The 21,802-nt window shown below is 46.2% G+C and overlaps 2 protein-coding genes across 4 annotated transcripts in view; both read right to left on the bottom strand.

Moving 5' to 3' along the window:
* Nucleotides 1-83: 83 nt before the first annotated feature.
* On the bottom strand, nt 84-15,084 carry SELENON (selenoprotein N). Its single transcript, XM_082777617.1, has 12 exons — nt 14,925-15,084; nt 10,121-10,238; nt 9,179-9,309; nt 8,494-8,706; nt 7,493-7,617; nt 6,549-6,686; nt 5,748-5,829; nt 4,566-4,754; nt 3,185-3,290; nt 2,233-2,345; nt 1,459-1,560; nt 84-262 (listed from the first exon to the last, which is right to left on the bottom strand). The coding sequence occupies exons 1-12, from the start codon at nt 15,030-15,032 to the stop codon at nt 92-94; spliced, it is 1,596 nt and encodes a 531-aa protein (XP_082633743.1). The 5' UTR covers nt 15,033-15,084; the 3' UTR covers nt 84-91.
* A 1,687-nt stretch (nt 15,085-16,771) lies between these two features.
* MAN1C1 (mannosidase alpha class 1C member 1) overlaps nt 16,772-21,802 on the bottom strand; it is a 36,791-nt gene continuing 31,760 nt past the window's right edge. The window contains exons 9-13 of one of the 3 annotated variants that reach the window (XM_082777614.1): nt 21,648-21,763; nt 21,281-21,500; nt 19,146-19,318; nt 18,191-18,306; nt 16,772-17,552 (exon numbers count right to left, since the gene is read on the bottom strand). In XM_082777614.1, the coding sequence (XP_082633740.1) occupies nt 17,429-17,552; nt 18,191-18,306; nt 19,146-19,318; nt 21,281-21,500; nt 21,648-21,763 (749 nt within the window). In that variant the 3' untranslated portion in view covers nt 16,772-17,428. The remainder of the gene's footprint in view (nt 17,553-18,190; nt 18,307-19,145; nt 19,319-21,280; nt 21,501-21,647; nt 21,764-21,802) is intronic. The other 2 variants (XM_082777616.1, XM_082777615.1) reach the window with 2 other exon arrangements.

The raw sequence follows: 21,802 nt of genomic DNA on the forward strand, positions 1-21,802 counted from the left end.
GTGGCATAAAGATGAGGAAGAACTGCTGCAATCAAAATAGATGTCTGAAGTGTTTGGCCATCTCCACGGGGGCATGCAGGTGCCTTTGTTTTTAGGTCTGCAGGTATGATTTTGCTCTTTGCAGTCCTTCCTTCAGAAACTGGAGGTAAGTTGCAGTAGAAGGGTCATCAAAATTGTTTGAGAAACTAAAGACGCTGCTTTCAACATCTTCAGGCTTCATAGAAGTAATATCCAAGAAGTAGTTGGCATTGATATGGTGAATCTGGGAAAGAAAACAGATGAGGAGAGGAGTTTTTAAAGACAAGCACAATACCTCATCTACTGCCTTGGCCTCTTGCCAGGGCACAGGTGACAATACTGTAGCAACTCTTAAAGAATCTCAAACATTTTGCAAATCCTAGTTCAGCATCCAGGACTCAGGTTTCTATTTTAGTTAGGGAAAGATGTGTGAAAGACAATGGTCTGTTCTTCTCCCTCGAAGTGCTGAGCCCTCACTTAGGTTAAGAAAAATATGAAGGTGATTTGGAAAAACTCATGCAGGCATAAAACTCAGCTCTGATCAAGGGCTAGGGATGTGGTAGCCCATCTATGCTAACTGAGGGGGCGCATGTTCTCAGACTAGCGTAGCTGCAAAACCAGTGTGTGAGCTTAAAATGCCACTGTGCCTTCCATTTCCCCAAAGGATAAAGGACAGGGGGATGTGTAGCCACTGACCACAGAAACCCTTACAGGCTGTAACTTCCTGAGCAGAAGCCACTCACCAGTCCACAGCCTAGTTTGGAGGAGAGCCACTAAAGAGACAGCAAGGAGTCACTGCAAGTATTACTAGCTAAGGTCTGGGCAGTGTGGGGGACAATCAAATTAGCAGTGGTAGGATCCTCCACTGCAGGCAGCCAGGCCACTGACCCACAGCAAAGCCCCACAGCATGAAGCATCAGGAGCTATTGTCATTCTCCAAATCCAAGGCAGAAGAGATCATTGGGGAGCACAGCAAAGCCAAAGTGCGTGGACTTGCTAATGGCTGATCTGCTGTGAAAAACTCTGGGAAGCAAGATATAGGTAAACATATTTAGAAGGTGCTGCCAAGGAGAGATTTAAGTGGAACATTAACACAAGGGACAATGGATGCAGGAAAAAAAGCTACAATGGCTTTTCAAATGCCACTAACTCCAACAAAAGTCAACGAGGAAATGTAGGCAGACGTGGTTCATTTTTTATTGTTCTTCTCCCCTACTGTTGTTGTCCTGTTTCAGAATAAAAAGACGTGTATCAGACTTCTTGGTAGAGTACTTGCTGCTGTCTGTCTGTCACAGCATCCCTGAGAGCAAAGCACAGCCCCACAAAGGTCAGAGGATCCAGAGAACAGCAGAGGTAGCACACCTCTCACTTCAGGCTCTGCAGATGAAAGCACGTTCTGGTGGGGAGAACCAAGCCCAGCTGAAGGGGTAATGAACATACCACCGTGCCATTTGGGAGGCAGATGATCATCTCCACGGGGAAATTGTATTTCTCAAGGTGCAGGTCAGCCAGCTTGCTGTAGAACTCGTTCTCTCTGTTGGTCTGTAAGGAGAACCCAGAGAAATATTCTTACATACACCAAAATGAGCAGAATGGAGTGGAAGGGGTAAAGCTAACATGGGATGAGGGGGCAGCCCAAAAAGCCACCATGACAGCTGTCTCTATTGTCATGATCTGCTTTAGTAGTCCCTTTCAGCCAGCCTCCCCTCCTCACATTTCATCTGTAGGTTTTCTCCCCCCAAAATAAGATCATCCCATTACTGGCAGTTCCCAGTCACATGAACAGTCCAACCCTAGCTTTTTCTAATGTCTCCAGCTCTGTAACTGACCCCAGCTGACAGCATAGGCCTAGGGGCAGGCTCACAAGAGGGGAAAGGTGCAATCAGGGGATCAGGACTCAGTGTTATTTTGGTTGCTCCCTTGCGTACAGAGAAGTCAGCTTGCTGATAGCACAAAGCCTGGGACGGGGATAAGGCAGTGAAGCATCTGGTTTGTTTTTTAATATGGGCAACATGATGGAATGAAAGGGTTCGCTGTGCTGTTTTCTTAGCTTGCCTCCATCTAGTGTTTGTTTTGCCACTGCAGTTGCTAGGTCACAGAGAGCTTGGAGCCCCCATTGGTACAGGTGTGAGCTCTCCCCTCCTGCCAGCACCTCCTGGCACTGTGTTCACCAGCACCAAACACAAAGAAGGCAGATGTGGCTCCAGCACTCACCTGCAGCTCTTCCAGCTCCTTTACCAGCGACCAGCTGCTGATGAAGCTCTCATTCAGCAGGGCAAGGATGGGCGAACTTTCCAGGACAGTCTCCCGGAGAGTTCGCCCCGAACCTGGCATACAAAGAAAGGCAGACAGTAGTTTGCAGTGACTCCCAAGCTGACTATTGCCATGATTCACACCACTGCTTGAGCTGTTGCAGCAGCTGGTGAGCTGCCCCCAGCCTGGCATATTGTCTAATTTCCCCTTTGCTGGCAGTTTTCCATTGCTTGCTGCTTCCAGTGTGTGCTGCTGGCAGAGAAGGCTCACCAGAGCAGACCCCATTCACTTGAAAGACAACACAAGGAGCAGAACAAGCCTGTCATTGAAGCTGACTGGTTTGGTGCATTTTGGAAAGGCTCAGGCACTGCACATCTACCCTGAGTGCCTCTTGCTTTTCATACTGAGCAGAGCAAATAAGACTAAAGATATCCGCACCTCTCCCACCCATTACTCCTGCCCAATGTGGCATGCAAATTATTGGGCACGTTGGGGAATGGCTACACATCAGGACATTTTCAATCCCACCCCTGGCTCTGGCTTCTTCTGTGCAGGTGTTAGCAACAAAGCAGAGAGCAGTGTCCGTTTTACTCCACAGATGCAGCCTCTACCCTAGCAGACTGAGAGGGGAAGAGAAAGAGGAAAGACCAGATGCACAGCTTACCCTCAACAAAGTCACTTGAATTAGTGTGTTGGACTAGGACTTATCTAAAACAGACCTAATCCTGCCACTGGGGACCTAAGCTCTGATCAGTAATTCCCCACTTCCAGCCCTTTTCTGTGCAGGCACCCAAAACAAGTAATACAACATTTATTTTATCCCTGGCTCCTGACCAGCTCCCTGACACCCAGCCCTTCTCAGATCCAGAATGAGGTGCATCATTCCTCCAACCACTGTGGTAGTGTCCCTCACCTCAGCAGGACTGGTCATCCAGGGCACCCCAGAGCAGGATCGAGTGCACCAGCTTCTTTTCTGCTTTTGCTCTCTCAAAAGCTTGTGTGAAGGGAAAATATGAGACCTGGAGGCAGACAGACAGCTTGAGAAATAGACACGGAACAGCTCCCACATATGAGTGGGGTCAGAAGGAACCAGACCTGCCACATCCCACAGGTGACATGCACAGATCTGCAGTAGTTTCTGTAGATCGAAGCAAATTACAATTGTCCCTCTCCCCAGGGGCAGCTTTCATCTTCCCTCACTTCAGGGACTACAGGGGGCAGACATGCATTTCCTGGGCAGGAGCAATCTCTTCTCACCCTCACTTTCAGCTGGTATTCTTGTTACTGCTGCTCAGGTGGGATGTAGCATAGCAGATGGTAAGTCTGAAGCATTAACTGTGTTGCCATGTGACACAGGGCCTTTACTTTGGGAAATGTTCAGGAAGCTAAAGTTACCCTCAGGCCTGACGAACAGCCAGTGAGCTCCTAACAGCAAGGTGGGATGTTACTGGCACCCACAGAGTCCCAGATTTACACACTGCAGGCAGCATCTGCACAATCGCAGGCAGGCTGTCTGCAAATGCACCTCAGTAGCCTGTGAAATCTGGACTTCACATATTTACTACAAAACCTCACTGAAACAGCCTAAAAACTGTCTGTGAGGGACCGTGCACTGAGATTGTTTCAATTACTCAAATGAAGGGAACTTTATTAACATCTTGGCAGCACAAAGGGACATTTGTAAGCTCAAGCACAAGGAGGCAGCCATTGAAATACTCCTTTAGCCAAGGAAACAGTGACAGGCAGTTGCCATTGCTTCACAGGCTACTGATATGTTAAACTGTTTAGGTCACCTAATGCTATTAATTTGTGTCTCACTGCAGGATGCAGCAGCACAGGCGGATTGTGTGTTTCCTGCTGATAAGGAAAACTTGATCCAAAAGCAGCTGAAATTTGCAAAAGCAATGCCAGAGAAAAACAAGTTCAAAAGCTGTGCAATTACCTGCCTCACACAGAAGCAGCATTAGTGGCTACTGATAAGAGGAAGGAAGGATGAGCCTACATTTACAATACAAGTCTGGGGCACATGACATCTAGGCCTTGTTCCTGCCTGTGCTGCTGTGCAACCCCTTCAAAGCTGCTGTTCTTCCTCACCTAAAAACTGGAGGCCCATCAAGCCACACAAGCAGTGCCTGGGAGGCACACATTGAGCTCTGACACCCTTCACACTACTCTAAATGTTGATCAGTTTACGGCCTCTAGCTTCTGCTCGTCCTCAAGGTGGACTGGCCAGCTCAGTAAAAATGATCCGCCCTAATTAAACATTTCAAGGAAGAGTACAGCCCCTTCCTCACCTTCTTAAATGGATACATGGCCACTTCCAGCTTCTGGGCTGCCTCTATCCAGGGGATTTCCTGCTGCCAGGTTATCTCTTCGAAAACAAACTGAATAGGCTCCCCTGAGGGATCTCTGCTGTCAATGACATTTCCATTTTCATCATGGATCACAGAGGGAACTGATGGCCCTGTGGATTCCAGCTCCATCTGCAGGAGAAAAAGCTCAGAGTTAGAAACAGTGGATATCCCACTCCTGTTTATTCTGTACTCCAGAACAGGATGAAGATACAAATTAAGACTGTACAGCTTCTAATGAAGATAGAGCTGGATCTATCTTCTCTAGTCTCCAGTCTCTATATTCTCTAGTCTCCTGGAGCTGCACTTAAATGGTTGCAGATGTGTTTTATTATTGGGGATTAACAGGAAAGCACCTTCATTTCCTTCAATTATCGTCTGTCTCTGCTTGCTAAGTTGTAAATGCGTAAGACTTCTTCATTCCACATTGCCATCTTCCCAGAGGAAGATTTTTGACTGTGGGACGCCAACTCTTTAAAATAATTGGGATCTGCAGGGCTAGTCTCATTCATACCATCAACAAAACCCTTATACAGCCCATGGCTAGCCTGAGAGGGTGCTGTTCGGGGAAGCTGTTCAGGAGCTTCCCTGTAGCTTAGAGCTCAGGTACAACAGAAATTATTTTTTAAGTTTGTTTTCATGACTTTTGCTAACTAAAAAGTAACATTGATCTAGATTAGGAGAAAATGGTTCAATTCAATTCAGCCATTCACAATTCTAACTTATGTTTCCTGTCCCAACAGCTGGGATTACCACCAAATATCTTCATGCAGTTTCTAAATCCAGATACACCATTGTTCATACACCCCCCTCTGGGCTCACAGCCTGGGTTTAGTTCCATCTTCCCCCCTGCCTGGCAGACAACTTTTTAAATGGAAAGAAGTCGCATGACTCCAGGAGCTTAAGATTCAACCCAGGGCAGGTCATAAAAGCTGCCAGTACTAAGCCACATTACTGTGGAAGACATACACAGATCACCTGAGATTATTATAACATTATATTGGAGTGTTGAACAGAAAACTCTGAAGAGCAGGGATAATTGAAGTTATACAGCTCAGGTGCACGGCAGCATGAGTTCCTGCCAAGATACTGCATGCATACAGAAGACTGACTGTGGCTACAGACCTGAGGCAGGTAACCTATATCCACTTCCATGTTGCTGCTTTCACTCGCCCCATACAGCCACTCCATATCAACGTTCAGGGACCTGCAAGGTGAACCCAATATGTTCAGTCACCCAATACTAAAGCTGTGTATAGAAAACCCCAATGCTCCTCTTGTAGGGTCAGCACTGAGGCCCAGAATCTCTAGGTCCTTGGAGATCGCAGTGTTCCCTGCACAAGACTAGCAACACTAGATCCCTGTTAGCTCAGGGTCCAGGCACCTACCAGACCTTCTGGGCAAATGCATTCATACCTTTGAGTACTGTCAAACTAAGGGAAGAGAGAAGTATATTTGCACACCCTTTCCTGACAACACTTAACTTGCACATTCTGATCCTGCTGAACTTTTAAAATTGTCTTTTTTTTTTTTTGGAGGCAAAAGGCTTTTGGCAAGGAGTTCTGGCAGAGCCATAAGTGTCTGCTTGCTCTAACAAACACGCTGACAGAGCCATAAGGACTGAGTCACCAGGATAATGTCAGAATTTTCACTCCAGCCATCACAGGCAAAGCGATTTTAGGCTTCTTTCCCCTAAAATACTTCCAGCTGCTTGCCAGAGAGCAGGAATGAGCCGGCATGAAGCTACGCACACAAAACATTAACCTGTGAAATGACAAGCAAAAATATTTTGAAGCATGAGCATCAGACTTTGGCGAACTTCAGTGTTTTCAGACAGACACTAAAATCACTAGGGATTCCACTGGGTTTCATTTATAACTGTCCTCAAGTCTGTTCAGCACATAGAAAAGGGAGAAACAGCTGTACCTGTTGTTAGGGACAAAGAGCTTAAACTCTCGGACATGGGAAGAATCCTTGGAGAGGATGATGTGTCCTGTGAACTGGCCTGGAGAAAACCAGAAGGGGAAGTCTGGTGGCTCATTCAGCTGGAACTCAGCGTGGATCCTGAAATTAGAAGGGAGCCATGAGCTCCAGTGCCAGGAGAGAAAGAATCACGTACTGCAAATGATAGCAGGGAGAAATGATCTCCAGGCACCAGACTTACAAAGCTAATAGGGGAGAGAGGTTCAGTTCAAAAACCTTTTAATGTCACACAATAAACAGGTAAAAGACTGGAGCAGATTCCCTGGATCAGCAGAGTTTCTGGTACTGATGCCTTTTGGAAGTGGGCAGTAAGCGCACATCCAGGAAGGATGAATTACATTATCAGTCCTTGAAACACAGGAACAGACTAGAGCTCCCTCAGCCTCCCTTCCATCCTGATCGGGCAAATAAAATTGTGTTCAACAATCACAACAAAACATGAGAACAATTCCACAGAATCTTCCCCCCTGCCTTGGAGAAACACTCTATCCCATGATTAAACAAAATCTAGCAAGTTCCTTTCATAATCAGGCTCTCTCTGTTCAACAAGGGTCATTTCTAAGTCAAGGGTGACAGAGGATGGCTGCTGCCCTGGGCCCAGGCAACAGTCCCTGCTTCACCAGGGACTCAGTGCCACTGGGATCATGGGCGCCTCCTGTGGGCATCAGCAAAGCATCACACATGGGCAAGAGCTGACTGGGTACCACCCTCCTCCTAGAATTGCTTTACCTCCCTCCTAGCCAGGGCACATCTGTCTTGTCTGGGAACATGACTGCAGATCCAGTACTACGGCATTGGATCACAGCAGCCTTCTCCACTCCCCTGAGATATGGTACAAAATAAGAGGTCTACCCAACACCTCTAACAACCTGGACCCATGGCCTTACCTGAATGCTATGGCATAGTAGAAGGTGCTGATGGCTTGGATACAGGCCACAGATCCCTGGGGAGCAAAGCGGGTTTTTACAAAGGGGCGTGGGTGGAACATGCTCAGAAGTCTGTGGATTGTGATCTAGGGAAAGAATTGTTAGAGAACAAAAATGAGAATGGTTTCCCTAGTGCAGATCACAGGTCAGATGCAGCTCCAAAATAACTACCATAACTACCTGCCAGATCAGGAAGACGAGAAAATTGCCATGGCTTAAAAATCAGCTCGGAGACTTGCCTAGTCACAAAGTAAGGAGATAAAACTAGAGACTGGCTTTAAAATAAATCCATCCTCCATGTTTTTTATGCTATTCCCCTTGTTCCAAGTTTCCATCCTCCCAGTCAGGTGAATGTCTGAGCATGGTAAACTGATCTATGGGGCTGTATCCAACAACACTACTTAAGACTTTCAAAGAGTGGGTATGCAATCAATAAACACACCAGGATCTGAAAGTATATAAATTATGTGATCACAAACACCTATCTGGGCACCCCAGGTGAATGCGACATAAACACCTGGCTTTACAAACTATGTATACATGTCACTTCAGTTGTCAATGAAATATCTTACCTCCAGGGTGGCAAAAAGCAACTGTTCTGCAAAATACAATCACCTCATTCAAGTGCTTTCTGAATGACCGTTTCCCCCGGCCCGCCTGCCCACTCCCCCCCCCAGCCCCATTGAGGAAAGGCTAGCCTAAGGACCCAAACTCTTAAAGCAAGATGAAGTTACTCTGCTCAGCTCATCTGTCTATGACAGACACACAGAGCTTTTGCCTGCTCTCAGTTTTTACCTCTGATTTAGAAGACAGCGCTTCTGGCTGTATGTTGCAGCCTTTTAGCTGCCTTTGAAAGTCCATGGAGACATAGTGCAACAGCCTTGTCCAAGCAGTTAATCTGGGCCATAAGGCAGTACACATTTATACAAAAGCCACCTCTCAGATATATAGAAATATCTCACCTCTTTGCCCTTGGGAGGCGGAGGGTAAAATCTGTTGTTGGAAAGATACCCGGTGAAGATGTTCAATTCACTAGGTATTATCCACCATGGATCCCCAAGATCAACTTTATTCTTTGGAGGAAGAAAGGCTTTAAACTGTTTGGCAAGCATTACACTCTTATGGGCTGCAGGAGCAGTCCAATTCCTCAGCCCAGACAGAGCGACATGAGAAATCTGTTAACAAAAGATAGCATCAGAGCCTAGACCAGACTCCTCAAACATGCAGCAATGCTGATGGATATAATTATGCTTTGGAGGACAGGGGGAAAAAATAATCATGTTTAAATTCTTCCCACCACCCCAAACACATCCAAATAGTTCTGTCAACTTTCAGTTATGTGAGCAACAGGAAATGGGAGACAGTGGAACAGGCCAAATAACACCACTGCTTTTGGACTTCGTTCCAGGAAAACCACCTCTAATGTCCGCTTCAAGCTTCCCAGGAAGGGCGTATTAATTGGGACTGAGCACTGCATGCACTGAAAACAAGGCAATGATGAAGAAAGCAGTGAGTTTGTCGGTCAAATCAAGTACTACTGCCCGGAGCCAGACCACCTCGCTCATACTTATTCATGATTATCACACCAGCCCATAGGATGTGTTTATACTGGAATTTCTGGCCATACATGTCCTGCATGATACGTACTCCCAAGAAACCATCTTTGCTCTTTGTCATCGTTTCCATTACCAGAGGCTGGAATTTAGCCACAATGGACAATGTCTCCCCAGTTGGATCAGGCGTCTCTTCCTCTTCAAATTCTGAGATGGGAGTAACCCCTAGACAAAGAGACAGGAATTTAAGCAGCTCTTTCAACTTCCTCCTCTCTTCAGCCATCTGAATGATTATACATTTTTTCCTGGCTAAAACAGGAGCACTGGGAACTTCCCAGCTGTTACCATGCTGTATGCAAGGGAACACCCATCAGAACTCAAACCCTCTCCAGAGACTGGCTTCTGCTACGTGAATTGAAGGGGAGCCCTTTTTTCAGGGGATGACACTGCAAACCCCCATGGCTCAGTTAAGCACTCTTATATCACCTACGAGAGGACAAACATGCTTTAACCAATTCATTACAGCACAAGCAAACAACTCTCTGTATTACAATTGTACTGTAAATTCTCCTGTACATTACCATAACCACATTTCCTGTTTGGCACCACCAAGAGACATTTGCTACAGTCTCCAAGCATGATCTCTCACAATTGCTATCTGAGAGACTGCTATAGCCAGAGAAGCATATGAATGAAATAAGACTCACTAATAATGTTGGCCTAGACTGGACTGAGCTTTATGTGTTGCATTCACGCATCCCAAATCCTCTGTAAACTCTAGACAAAGTAACTTACATACTTTGCGAAGTCCAGCAATGGAACCCTTAGTCTTATAAAAACTGAACTTTGTGAAAGTGATGTTTACTGCTTAAGGCTCTTCAAATATATGTAAAGCATTACCAGACTCTTTTCATGTAAATAAGACCCAAAACAGCACACAGAAAAAAAGTAAAGACATCAAGAGAAATTGCTGAGGACATTATCTTTGGCTTTTTCTCCATCTATGCAGAGAGAATTCTGCAAGGTAGAAACCTACCCGTCAGCTTCTCAGCTATTGGCTTGAATTCTTCTGGACTGAGGTACAGATCATTGTTTGTGTCCAGAGAAGAAAAGAGAAACAGTCCCTCACTTCCCAAAGACTTCAGTGCCAGCTCCTAATTTGGGAAGAAGAGACAAGTGAGATTTCACTCCTACCTCTCACAGAAAATCATTGACCCCTCTCAGCTTCAGAGTTCACTTGCATTCTTTCCAGCACAGAAGCACAGTGATCAAATCAAAGGATTAATGCCCTCTGGCAGGATTTTGTGCTATTTACAGTAAGGATCAGTGCCCAGGAATAACTGGCATCAGCACGTTAAAACTACATCTGGCTAAGTAATTCAAATTGAATGAGTTGCTCAGAGTCAAATGAAAAAGTCTATTGTCAGAAAAATTTCCAACTTTTATAAGGCACTCCAAAAACCATGAATATTCACCATGAATAGGGCACCAGTGTAGTGGGTTTACGTGGCAAGGTTTTGGTAGCAGGGGGCCATTAGGGTGGTTTCTGTGAGAAGGATCTAGAAGCTGCCCCATGTTTGGTAAGGGCCCCACTGCTGACCAGAGCCGAGCCAATAAGCAATGTTGTTTTGCGCCTCTGTGAGAGCATATTTAAGACAGGGAAAAAAAACGCTGCGCCACACAGCAGATGGGAGAGTGAGAGGAGTGAGGAACGGCCTTGCAGGCGCCAAGGTCAGTGCAGAAGGAGGCAGAGAGGTGCTCCAAGTGCCAGAGAAGATGTCTCCTGCGGCCTGTGGTGAGGACCATGGTGAAGCAGGATGTCCCCCTGCAGCCCAGGGAGTACCACGGTGGAGCAGAGTTCCACGCTGCAGCCCGTGGAGGAGACCACGGTGGAGCAGGTGACCCTGCACCGACGGAGGCTGCCGCCTGTGGAAGACCCCTGCCGGAGCAGATTCCAGGCCGGACCTGTAGCTCGTGGAGAGGAGCCCACGCAGGAGCAGGTGACCCGGCAGGAGCTGCTGCCCGTAGGGGAACCAGGTTGGAGCAGTTTCCTCCTGAGGGATGGACCCCGTGGTACGGACCCATATCTGGAGCAGTTCTGGAAGAGCTGCTGCCTGTGGGAAGCCCACGCCAGATCAGTTCATCAAGGACTGCATCCCGTGGGTGGGACCCCACAGCACAGGGGACGAGAGTGACCGAGAAGGAGCGGCAGAGAAGAAGTGCTGTAGACTGACCATAACCCCCATTCCCCCATTCCCCTGTGCCGCTCAGGGGGAGGAGGTGGAAGAGGGTGGATGAGGGAGGAAGGTGCTTTTGGTTTCTTTCCATTGTTTTTCACTTGTCTAGCTTGTTAGTAATAAGCAATAAATCTTACTGTCTCCCTATGGTGAGTCTGTTTTGCCCGTTACAATAATTACTGCGTGATCTTCTTGTCCTTATCTCAACCTTTGAGCCCTTTTCATCATATTTTCTCCCCATTCCTCTTTGAGGAGGGGAAGTAAGAGAGTGGCTGTGGTGGAGCTCGGCTGCCCACTCGAGCGGAACCACGACAACCAGGAGATCCTGATTTCTGTAATTAGCTAATGCATAGTGAAACAACGTCAGTCAAATATGTGACTAGTCACATCACAAAAACACCAAGGAAGTCAATTGAAGCCTTGTACTTCTGCAAAAAGTAACAAACTCAGGCCGAGATCCATACCAGTTGTAGTGTGCACAACTGTCCTGCTGCAGCAGGTAGCCATCCAAGTCTCCAGTGTCAGGACTGCACTGAGCATTTTGACCCCTTGCTCCACAGGGACTACTGCCTACTCATTCTGTCATACACTTGGAGCCACAACTCAAACCACCTTCTCCAGAAACCCTACATAATCCCAGCCACCCTGTGCCTCAGTTTCTCCCTCAGTAATACTTAGCGGGACAGCCTGCAAAACCCATGTGGAGATTCTCCAATGGAAAACAGCACCGATGTGCACTGAAACGCAATGTCTCACTTGGAACATTTCCTGAAAGACTAAATTATTCTGGTCATTTCCAGTCTGCAGAACTGACAGCACTGAAGGGAAAAGGACAACCTGCAGGCAGAATGAGAAAGCTCCACACTGGGAAGCCAGACAATTCACATCACTTCCAGCCAGCCTACAGCAGATCCCCTGTGATCTATCATTTTGGGACAGCTTCCCCTGTCACCCAAGTAAAAGCCTAAAGCTGCAAGGACAAATACTCTGTAGTCTGCTCTTTCACTGTGTTTTTTTTCTCTATTGCCTGCAGCACTGTTACCATCCCCAGAGCTCCTGAACTAGTTTATTTTCCATCTGTTGCCTGCCAGCCTGAAGCAGAACTAATGCAGCCTGGAAGCCAACTGCAGCAACAGAAGCACTTAAAAGCCTTCCAAGGTAATTTCAGGACTGAGAGGCAAAAATAAAGAGCCTGGAGCATAAACTAGAAATATGGACCCAGACACAACTGAAGAAAGACAAGGATCCAAAACATGGAACATAGAGGAGTACACAGGAACTACACAGCTGAAAAAATGAATGAAGGAACAAGATAGTTATTTATCTACATACAGGAGCAAACCACTCAAGAATCCCCACATTCCTGGGGACAAAACTCTGCCTCTATAACCCCAACAAACGGGGACAAACATACTTGGCCGTATAAATCAGTAGCAACATTTTCCTGAACAACTGTCCTGTTAACTGACAGCCAGACGCCAGAGTCATGTCACAAACCATTGGGCCAGGCTTCAGTATATTTCTCTGCTCCAGAGCTTGCTTGGGCATAGCACATACTGCACTAATCTTGCAAGGGCCCATGTGATCGCTCACTCTCCAGGAGCAAGCACACAGTACAGGGAATTGCACAGGCATTGCAAAATGACATCATGCTCTGCACAGGAGGACGACCTAGATGCATAGTAGCCTCTGAGGAGACAGTCCACTTCCTAGTCCTCTCCACAGCATGTTAGAATTATGAATCTTTCAGAGTGTCTCTTCTTTTGTACTTCACAGACACAGACCTCAAGGGATGGAAGGCAAATGAGTGACCAAGTTTTTGGCTGGTTAGACCACCTGCTGCTGTAGTATTGGGAAAAAGACATGATTGTTTGCTTAAGAGGGCTGAAGGCAGAATGAGAAGCAGTTGTGCTCTCTGAGTGCATCTAAAATAGCAGAATATGAAGGAAGGAATATGGGTGCCTACTGTTGGACATTATCATCCAAAACTCAATCTACAGGTAAGAACTGAGAGCATTCTCCAGTCCTCTGAGCCTCCACTTTTCACATTGGTTAAGCAATGAAAAAACATCAGCCGCAGAACTACCAGAAAATTATTCTGATGACCACAACTGGTCAGAGTGACAGACAGTAGCTTTGTGATCAGGCGACTTATGGCTGTGCATGCATGAGCATATCTCATGAACACCAGCAGCTAGCTGAATACAGCAGCCCTACAGGCCTCCTGTCTCCACCAAACAACGCATCCCTTTAAGGAGCCAGCTAAAGCAGAGAAAGCTGTGCCCCAGAAAGTACTGTCACACTGTATCAGCTCTGCAGGATCACTCCCTTCGCAAATTCATTTTCATACTCACAAAGTACAGCTTTCTTGGTCATTTTGTAGAGGAAGAGAGCTATGGTGTTCACAAAGAGTATTCTTCTCCCACCTGCCCGTGGGTTGCTCATCTAAATGGAAAATAATAAACACCTTGGACTGTTCACATTTTGTTCCTATCTCCAGCAGTGCCCTGTCACTTTAAAAACACTTGTTTTTTTATTTATAGAAATACCAAAGCCTGCATTTTAATGCAAGTCAACTGAATTATAAAAATTATAATCAGAAACAATATCAAGAAGCCAAATTTAAAGATAAAAAATTGCATTTTTCAGCTCCCATTCTCTATTCTTTTGCTACTTCCACTGACAAAGTCATTCAAGGCACATAAAAGCTGCATTTTTAGTATGAAAAAAAAATCTGAGCATTTGGGGCCTTTTTTAAAGGAAATAAAGTAGCAAGAAAAGACATCTTCAGAGGCCATGTGAGGAGGTGTAAAGCATTATGTCAAGAAGAGGGCTGGGGGTCTGAGGCTCTTGCTTGTCCCTCCCTCTTCTGGCTGGGGCCACTGGACTCAAAGCAGATAGGGGAGGAGGCAGAGGCCCAGCCAGACACAATGACTGAGTTAGAAACAGTCCTCAGGGCAAACCCTAAGCACCATGGCTAGGCACAGCTCAAACCCGTGAGGCTGGCAGTAAAGCTCTGCCATCACGGAGTTCACTGGGAGGTGCTTGTGTCCCGCACCGGGCTGTGTGATGGTCACCGGTGTCTGGCGGTTACCTCAGCCTTTTGCAGCCACCTCAAGCCCAACAGCGGCCATCTCCAGCCCGGTGGTCACCACAGATCTGCGGTCACCATCAGTGCCTGGTGGCGATCACAACTCTGCATCCATTGCAGCCTGGCAGTGGCCGACACAATCCCAGCGATGACTTCGAGGCCGGTGCCCGCCACTGCTCCAAAACACCTCAGCCTGCTCTACAGAACCTCCAGCCGGCCGCGTACGGTGAGCACCGCAGCTCTACGGTCACCTCACCCACAGCCACCTCATGCCCCGCAGCCACTGACGGCTGTTGGCTACCAAAGCTCCGCGCTCACCTCAGGCCAGAGATGACCACCTCCACCCCAGCCGCCACCTCAAGGCCCGCCGTCCCCTCACCCCTGCCGTCCCGACAGCCCTGCGGCGACCGCCACCGCCGGCTCCTCCCGCCATTTCCGCACGCACCCTCCTCCGTCAGGGGCTGCGCGGCTACAGGCGCCCCCCCCCCCCCGAGCCCTCATCTTCTCGGTACCTGCTGCCGGGCGGCTTCGGCGTCCCGGTAGTACTTGACGGCGGCCAGTGCGGCCAAGGCGGCGAGGGCTAGCGCCAGCCGCGAAGAAACCGCCCCGGGCCCCGCCATGCCGCCACCCTCAGCGCCGCCGCGCCGCCATGGCCCCGCGGCCCGGGGGAGGCGTCAGGCGGGCGGCGCCGGCGAAGGGGGGGCCGGGGCCGGGTGAAGGCCTGCGCGCCAGGCGGCCTGGCCGGGCGGGGGAGGAGGCTTTGGTACGCCTCGGAGGAAAAACTACGTTTTTGCTTTAAATTTGCTGCAGTTTATCAGCTATGCGGACTCTTAGAGTAGATTGCTCACCGTCCTCTGCTGCAGTCTCATTTCTTTCCGTAGTTTTGTTTTTAATTATCGGAGAGTGGTATGTTTCCCATACACACACCAAGCAATTTCAAAAGTGGTCTTTGGTATATAGCCAAAGTGGTCTCGGTATATAGCCAAAAAGAGCTGTATCCATCTTCTTAGGTAGCCTGGGGGGCTTCAGTGCTCCCCAGCAATCTGGAAGTAGACATTGTGCTGCCATCCTGCAATGATCCCTGCAATCGTTCCTGCATGCCAGCCATCTGTGTGCCATTTCTGCCATCATGCTGGTCACAGACCTTTACAACAGCATTAAACTGTTCTTTGTGCTCTTCAGGTTCTTCGGTGGGGTTGCCACGTTGCTCCTTAGCAGTGGCATGGCCAAGAGAGATACAAATACAGCCGTTTTAATCTTTTCCCCTTAACTTGGTCTCCTTCTTGTACTTACATGCAACTACACTGAAATCCTTCCATTGCTCAGGAAAATTTACAACTGTTTTTTGTTGTTGTTGTTGTTGTTTATTTTTTCCTTTCCTTTCCTTTCCTTTCCTTTCCTTTCCTTTCCTTTCCTTTCCTTTCCTTTCCTTTCCTTTCCTTTCCTTTCCTTTCCTTTCCTTTCCTTTTTCCTCTCCTCTCCTCTCCTCTCCTCTCCTCTCCTCACCTTACCTTTTCACTGCTGCAAAACGTTTATTTACCAATAACCATTCCTCTATGCTAAGCATTCCATCCCCTATCTTTATTCTTTGAATAATGCTAAGTCCATATCTAACAACATTATTTCTCTTTGGGAATTACACAGGCATGAATTTAGAAACACATTTTTTGTTCCCACAACTTGCTTCAAGCAATTTCTTCTTCCCTAAGTGCTGACTGAACCAATTATCAAGAGTGTCACAAGAATGGAGAAAAATATTCTGTTACCAAAGACCATGCAGCTTTGCAATGACCAGAAAAAAGGCTGGTGGGAGCAACAATCCAAGATCCATCCCCAGTTGCAAGAACTGCTAAGCAGTACTGCTAAGCAAGTACACTACAACTACCAGGGTCAGAACAAGAGTGATGTCTGAATATCTCTGCACAGTTACCCTGCCCAGAGTCACATACCAAGGACACACAGGGTAAAAAGCTAATTCAGTACCAGGACACATGGAAGAATCTGGCATCATTTTTTTCCTTTCTTTTTCTCCTGTTACTTTATTCCAGAAACAATGTATATGAAAGAGCAAACTTATCTGGGGATGATTTAGTTTTTGCTAGAAAATAAGACATTTAATAGTACTCCTGCTAATCTGTACCGGACAGTGAACAAATGATTTAAAAGAGCTGGTGCAGGTGGGAATTGCTATCCATACAAGTAGGCTATGCTGGAAATCAACATACATTGTGAAATATTCCTGAAATAATCCAGTATTGTCACCTAGTTATTCCAAGCATGATGTAACAGGTCTTTGACAGATGGCTTTAAAGCAGGCTCAACCCATAAATGCTTTTTATTTTACAAGACTTTTATTCTCTTTCACAGATTTGACTATTACAGCAGTGAAAGTATTACAAGTGACTCATAACATTTAGTTCCAAATAAAAGTAGAAAAACACAAAAACACTAAGGGAAAGTTAAATGAGATATGATGTGTGGTAAATGTGTTTTAAGAGCACAGAAAAAATATATAAAAATACATTAGGATCAAGAAATTTACTGACAGGTTTTGATTTAGTTACAATTTTGACACCACCTAGAAAGCACAGTATATTGAAAACTGTTAATTAGAAAGGTGATAAATCCAACAGTATATAAAAGGAAAAAATGAAAAAGAAGAATGAAAGGAGGTGTGTGTGTGTTGTGGGGAAGTCTATTTTATGGCAAACTTCCAGTCCTTTGGCCACTATAAAGCAAAGTCTGTGGATTTCATATAAATTCTCTGTATAAAGGAATGTCTATGAACTGTGTACAGTATGGCCCAGAATAAACATCTCTTTATCAGTCTAATAATGCTCCTCACAGAGGAAAATAAGGTGCTTATGTCACGGTTTCAGCTTCCCAATATAATACTGTCCGGAATTGGACTAGTGCCCCAAAATAACATTTTAGGAACAACACAAATTCCTTTAATGGAAAGGAAATGCAGTAACCTGCTGATGCTGTAGAAGCAGGGTGCTGGGCAATGGCCTCACTACTGCACACTTGCTTTAGTTTTAAAGTTTGTGTGGTTGACTGGCAGGGGGTGAGCCTCTGTGTTGAACACCCAGTCGTCCAGGGACAGCACATCATCTTCACAGAACAGAAGATAGAGGTACCTGGAGCCATAAGGCAGGGGTGGGAGGGAAGAAGACGGACAAAAGGGAGATTAAAGAAGCCCAAGTGGGACTCCAAGCATGTACAAGAAAGCACTGCAAGCAGGACTGTGATGGGGCCACCACTGGCCTCAGCTGCCATGGTTTATGGTGACAGGTTTCCTGCCTGCCTGCCTCACTCTCTTGCTGGGAGTTACCACCCCTGGGGCAAGTGCAACAAAATGGGATGAGCATCTGTGCTCAGCCACCCAACATTAGCTCAAGCTACTAGCAAAAGAAAATCTACACCAAGGGGCAGCAAATTCAAATCATAGTCATGCCTCCTCTTTGTGCAGGGCATTAACCTGGCAGAGGGGACAGCTATCACTTAAACGCTCAGACCTAAATAAGCCTCCCATTTATTTAGAGTGACTCTGGATCACAGAAGAGTCTTTTAAACCCAGCACATGAGAAGAAACCTGGAGACACCCTATGGCAGCAGTGGTTCTACAAAAGGAAGTTACCAAAGCTTCCACATCCTTTCCCAATTTTCCCCACAGAGGATAAAAGGCTTTTATCAATAGAGACTTATCATGCAGACAAAAGTGTTGATCTTGCAGGAATTATGCTACTCTGAAAGGCCTCAACGATACCAGACTTACTTCAGAGTCTCTGCAAGGAAAAAACTCTGTTGCATGTTGTCATGGGTTGGGACTGTAGTGTAAACATCTCGGATGCCAGAAAAACCAGCTTCTACTCTACAGTGCTTTTCCAGGGCCTGAGAAAGGAAAAGAAATCTCAGTAATGCACAATAGCATGGAGTAACTCATTAATCATTGTCAGTCGCATTGCAAGTCAGCTTCATAAATCAAATTCCAAGTTTATAGTAGCTTCCGCCTCTCACTGGTGCTTACTCCAGTCTCCAGGAAAAAAGTTAGTTCTAATCAAATAGCAAGACAAACATAAACCTCCTCAGCTGGTTCACTGATTGACCTTGACATTACACGTGTAGCAAAAACAGATCTCAAGTGGCAAATCTAGCTCTTTGCGGAGCCTCTTTTCCAGGGCACTAGATGAATGACAGTTCTGCCACTGAATGTAGTCCCAGCTAGGATGCAGGACAGCAGTCAACTATCTATTGCATGAGCTTGGAAGAGGTGAGAGACTTTCTGGACAGGAAGTGGTATTGGGAAAATAAGGCAAAACCAAGTTTGCTGATTTTCCCTGGCGAGCTCCAAGCCAATGGTTCAGACTAGTGCAGGTATTTCAAATACAAGGTTCACTCCTTTAGCAAAGGGCTGTTACGTTAACAGCAGGTTTTGCTGACTGAAACACTCCTCTCCATAAACTTCCACTGTTTTGATTGATTGATTGTTTGATTTTAGCATAGCTCAAACGGCAAAGAAAACATTCACTACAATCAGCAGAGAAGCCATACTAATTTAAGTGATTTTGTATATTTTGTATATTTTTGTATATTGCGATTTTCCCATTACTAATGAGTCTTAGTATCTTCATGATTTAAATCATTTCTGGTCTTTTTATTGACCAAAGGGAAGATTACTGTAAGAATCCAGCAGCCTGTAAGAATTATTACTGTGATTTTTGCAACCATACCTTCACAACCTCCCAGCCCCACTGCCTGTACTTGAGATCATGTGTCAGTCGCCACATGTACATGTAGCTTTCTACCACTTCTGGGCGAAGGATATAGTAGCGCTCGCTGAGTCTGGTTGCCATGGCTTCAGTTCCAGTGTCAAAGCGAAAGGCTTCAGGACCAAGTTTGGTGTCTAGACAAAATCACACATTTATAATGAGCAGTTTGATGAGCAAACAGATAAACAGATTATCCAGGTGCTTTTATGGTGTTCAGGATGCAGGCATTTGACTAAGGCTTGCGTGAGATCAGAAGAGCAGATCAGTCATGCCTGTGTATCATACCAACCTCACAGCTACTGTCAAAATAGTGGCAACTCCATAGAACACACGAGCTATGCTCACTACCCAAAGTTCCCACTCATTCTGTGGTATGCCTGGGTACCACCTAGCTGAGGATAAAGCGTTTCTGAGGGTGAATACAGCTGACAAAACAAAAGGCTTGGACCAGATGTGAGTGTGGAGCAGGAACAAATCTCCCCCACATCCTAGATTTTTTGCTGGGCTGGGATATTGTCTTAAGAACTGCACCACACTTGATTTTGATAGCAGAGCTCCTCACTGAAGAGCTTGGGACCCAGCAGACTGAGCCATTTCAACTGTACTGAGGCAGGGAGGCTGTAAGAAAAGGTACCTTGGGACCTGCAACCACTTCTTCTGCCTTTCTTCTGGTCCACTAGCAGCCTCGAAAAGTGGACATCAGGTAGCTGGGGAAAGCTTAATCCACTTCACTACATTTTTATGAATAAAACATTCAAGTACGTTGGTCTTTTTGAGTGTCCCTTATTTGAGACTCTCAGTCTCTTGCAAAGAACAGCTAGCATTCAGATCCCACTTACAAGACCAACTCTCTCCTTATTTGAAAAACACGGAAGAGGAGGTTGCTTATGATCATGCCACATCAGGTTTCTCTTGCTACACGTGTTTACCACAATGCCATGTTTCAGGCAGTCATTTTATTGTTCTAAGTATTTTCTAAATATTTCGCACACCTTCCCTGGGCCCTCCTGTCTACATGTGGATCTAACATTGTTTGCTAACTGTGCTATTTGCTGAGAGCCAGTGCACAGACACTCTCTGCAAACAATGAGCTTGTTGAAATGGCATCACTATAATCACTTTGGGCAGGCTTGCTACTATCTTTTCTATGCTGATGGATACTGTTGTGGGTGAAAATTGGCTCTAGGCACTCACAGCCAGAGGGTTTTTAGTTCATTTGATTTCCTTTATTTCTCTAAGTGCCAAAGCAATGGGGGGTTATCTGCAAATACCGTTTCAGGTTAACCTGAAGTTTAATAGGCAAACATGCTGGATCACAGCTGCCAATATGGACTTGCTGATGTGGTGAAACAATCTTTGGATACAACAACTAGCACAGATGTGTTTGGAAAGGTCCTGGAACGCTGACTACTGCTTTGCTGCCTGCAGGCTCAGAACAGCTACAGAGATGCCTTCAGAGAAAGAAGAGTCCAAAGCTAGCTTATCTTGCTGAAAGCCCTGCAGGCAGAGAACTAGCCCAGTCTCATTCATCACCAGTCACTGCCCTCCCAAAATACTGACTGATAAACACACTGTGTGTGTGAAATACATTGCACTGGACTTGTCAAACTGGAAGACTTAGCCAGCCGCGAGAGGCTGAGAAACTTCCTTTTTTTTTCAGTTTGTACTAGCAGCTGCAGGTCTCCAACATTCTCCTGTTGGTCTTCTCAGCTGCTCTGCTCCATATAGTGCGCACCCTGCAATTAATCACTGTTAATTTCCTACTTTTGTCTGCATAAGGATGCAAAAGGACAGAATCAAACTACAGTCTTGTTGGGAGAAGGCTTATTCTGTGGCTGAGAGGCAGGACTATGATTCAGCTCTGGGTTCACAGGAGGTTACATCTGTCTGTCCTGCTGCTCCAGCTGTCTGCCATGTAAAACATACTGCCTTCTCTTTTAGATATCCTGGAAAAGACAATTGAAAATCATATACACTGATGAAGATACTGCTGGAGCACAAAACACCCTGCTGTAATCCTCCACCACGCAAACACTGAGTCCGTTAGGCTGCAGACTCTCCCTTCCTCATGTTTTCTAGGCAGCCCACAGGTTTACCTGAACGTGCATAAGACTCATGACAGGTGTTTGTTATTTCTGCAGCAAGATCCATGTAATGTTGCTTCCTCTCTTCACTGGCATGTTCAGCTCCAAGTGCTATCATGCCCCCAGAGAAGCAAGCCAAGTGGCCCATTTTGTGATCCAGGATGCCTCCCCTCCATTCAGCAATGTAAGTCAATCCTCCAGCAGACCTTCTGACCAAATGTTTTTCTATCGCCTAAAGGGACGAAAAGCAGAATCTCAGGATACTTAGTGGACAGGGTGAGGAGTGAATATTAGACTCAAAAATCTGTAACACTTCTGCCTGAAACATTCTGATGAACAATGTTTCTAACCAAAAATAGAGTACGAGCCTGCTCCTTACCTCTAATGCATCATCATACATCTTTTTAGCTTCAGAGTCTTTCTTGTCTGACATCAGCCAAGATTTGATGAGATATTCATAAAAGCTGTCTCCAAGTCCTCCAATAGAAACATGGTCTATAGTGAGAAAGCCAAAAACAAGAACTCAGATTCATG

The sequence above is a fragment of the Aythya marila genome (genome assembly GCF_965140915.1).
Source record: "Aythya marila genome assembly, chromosome: 22".
Classification (NCBI taxonomy): domain Eukaryota; kingdom Metazoa; phylum Chordata; class Aves; order Anseriformes; family Anatidae; genus Aythya; species Aythya marila.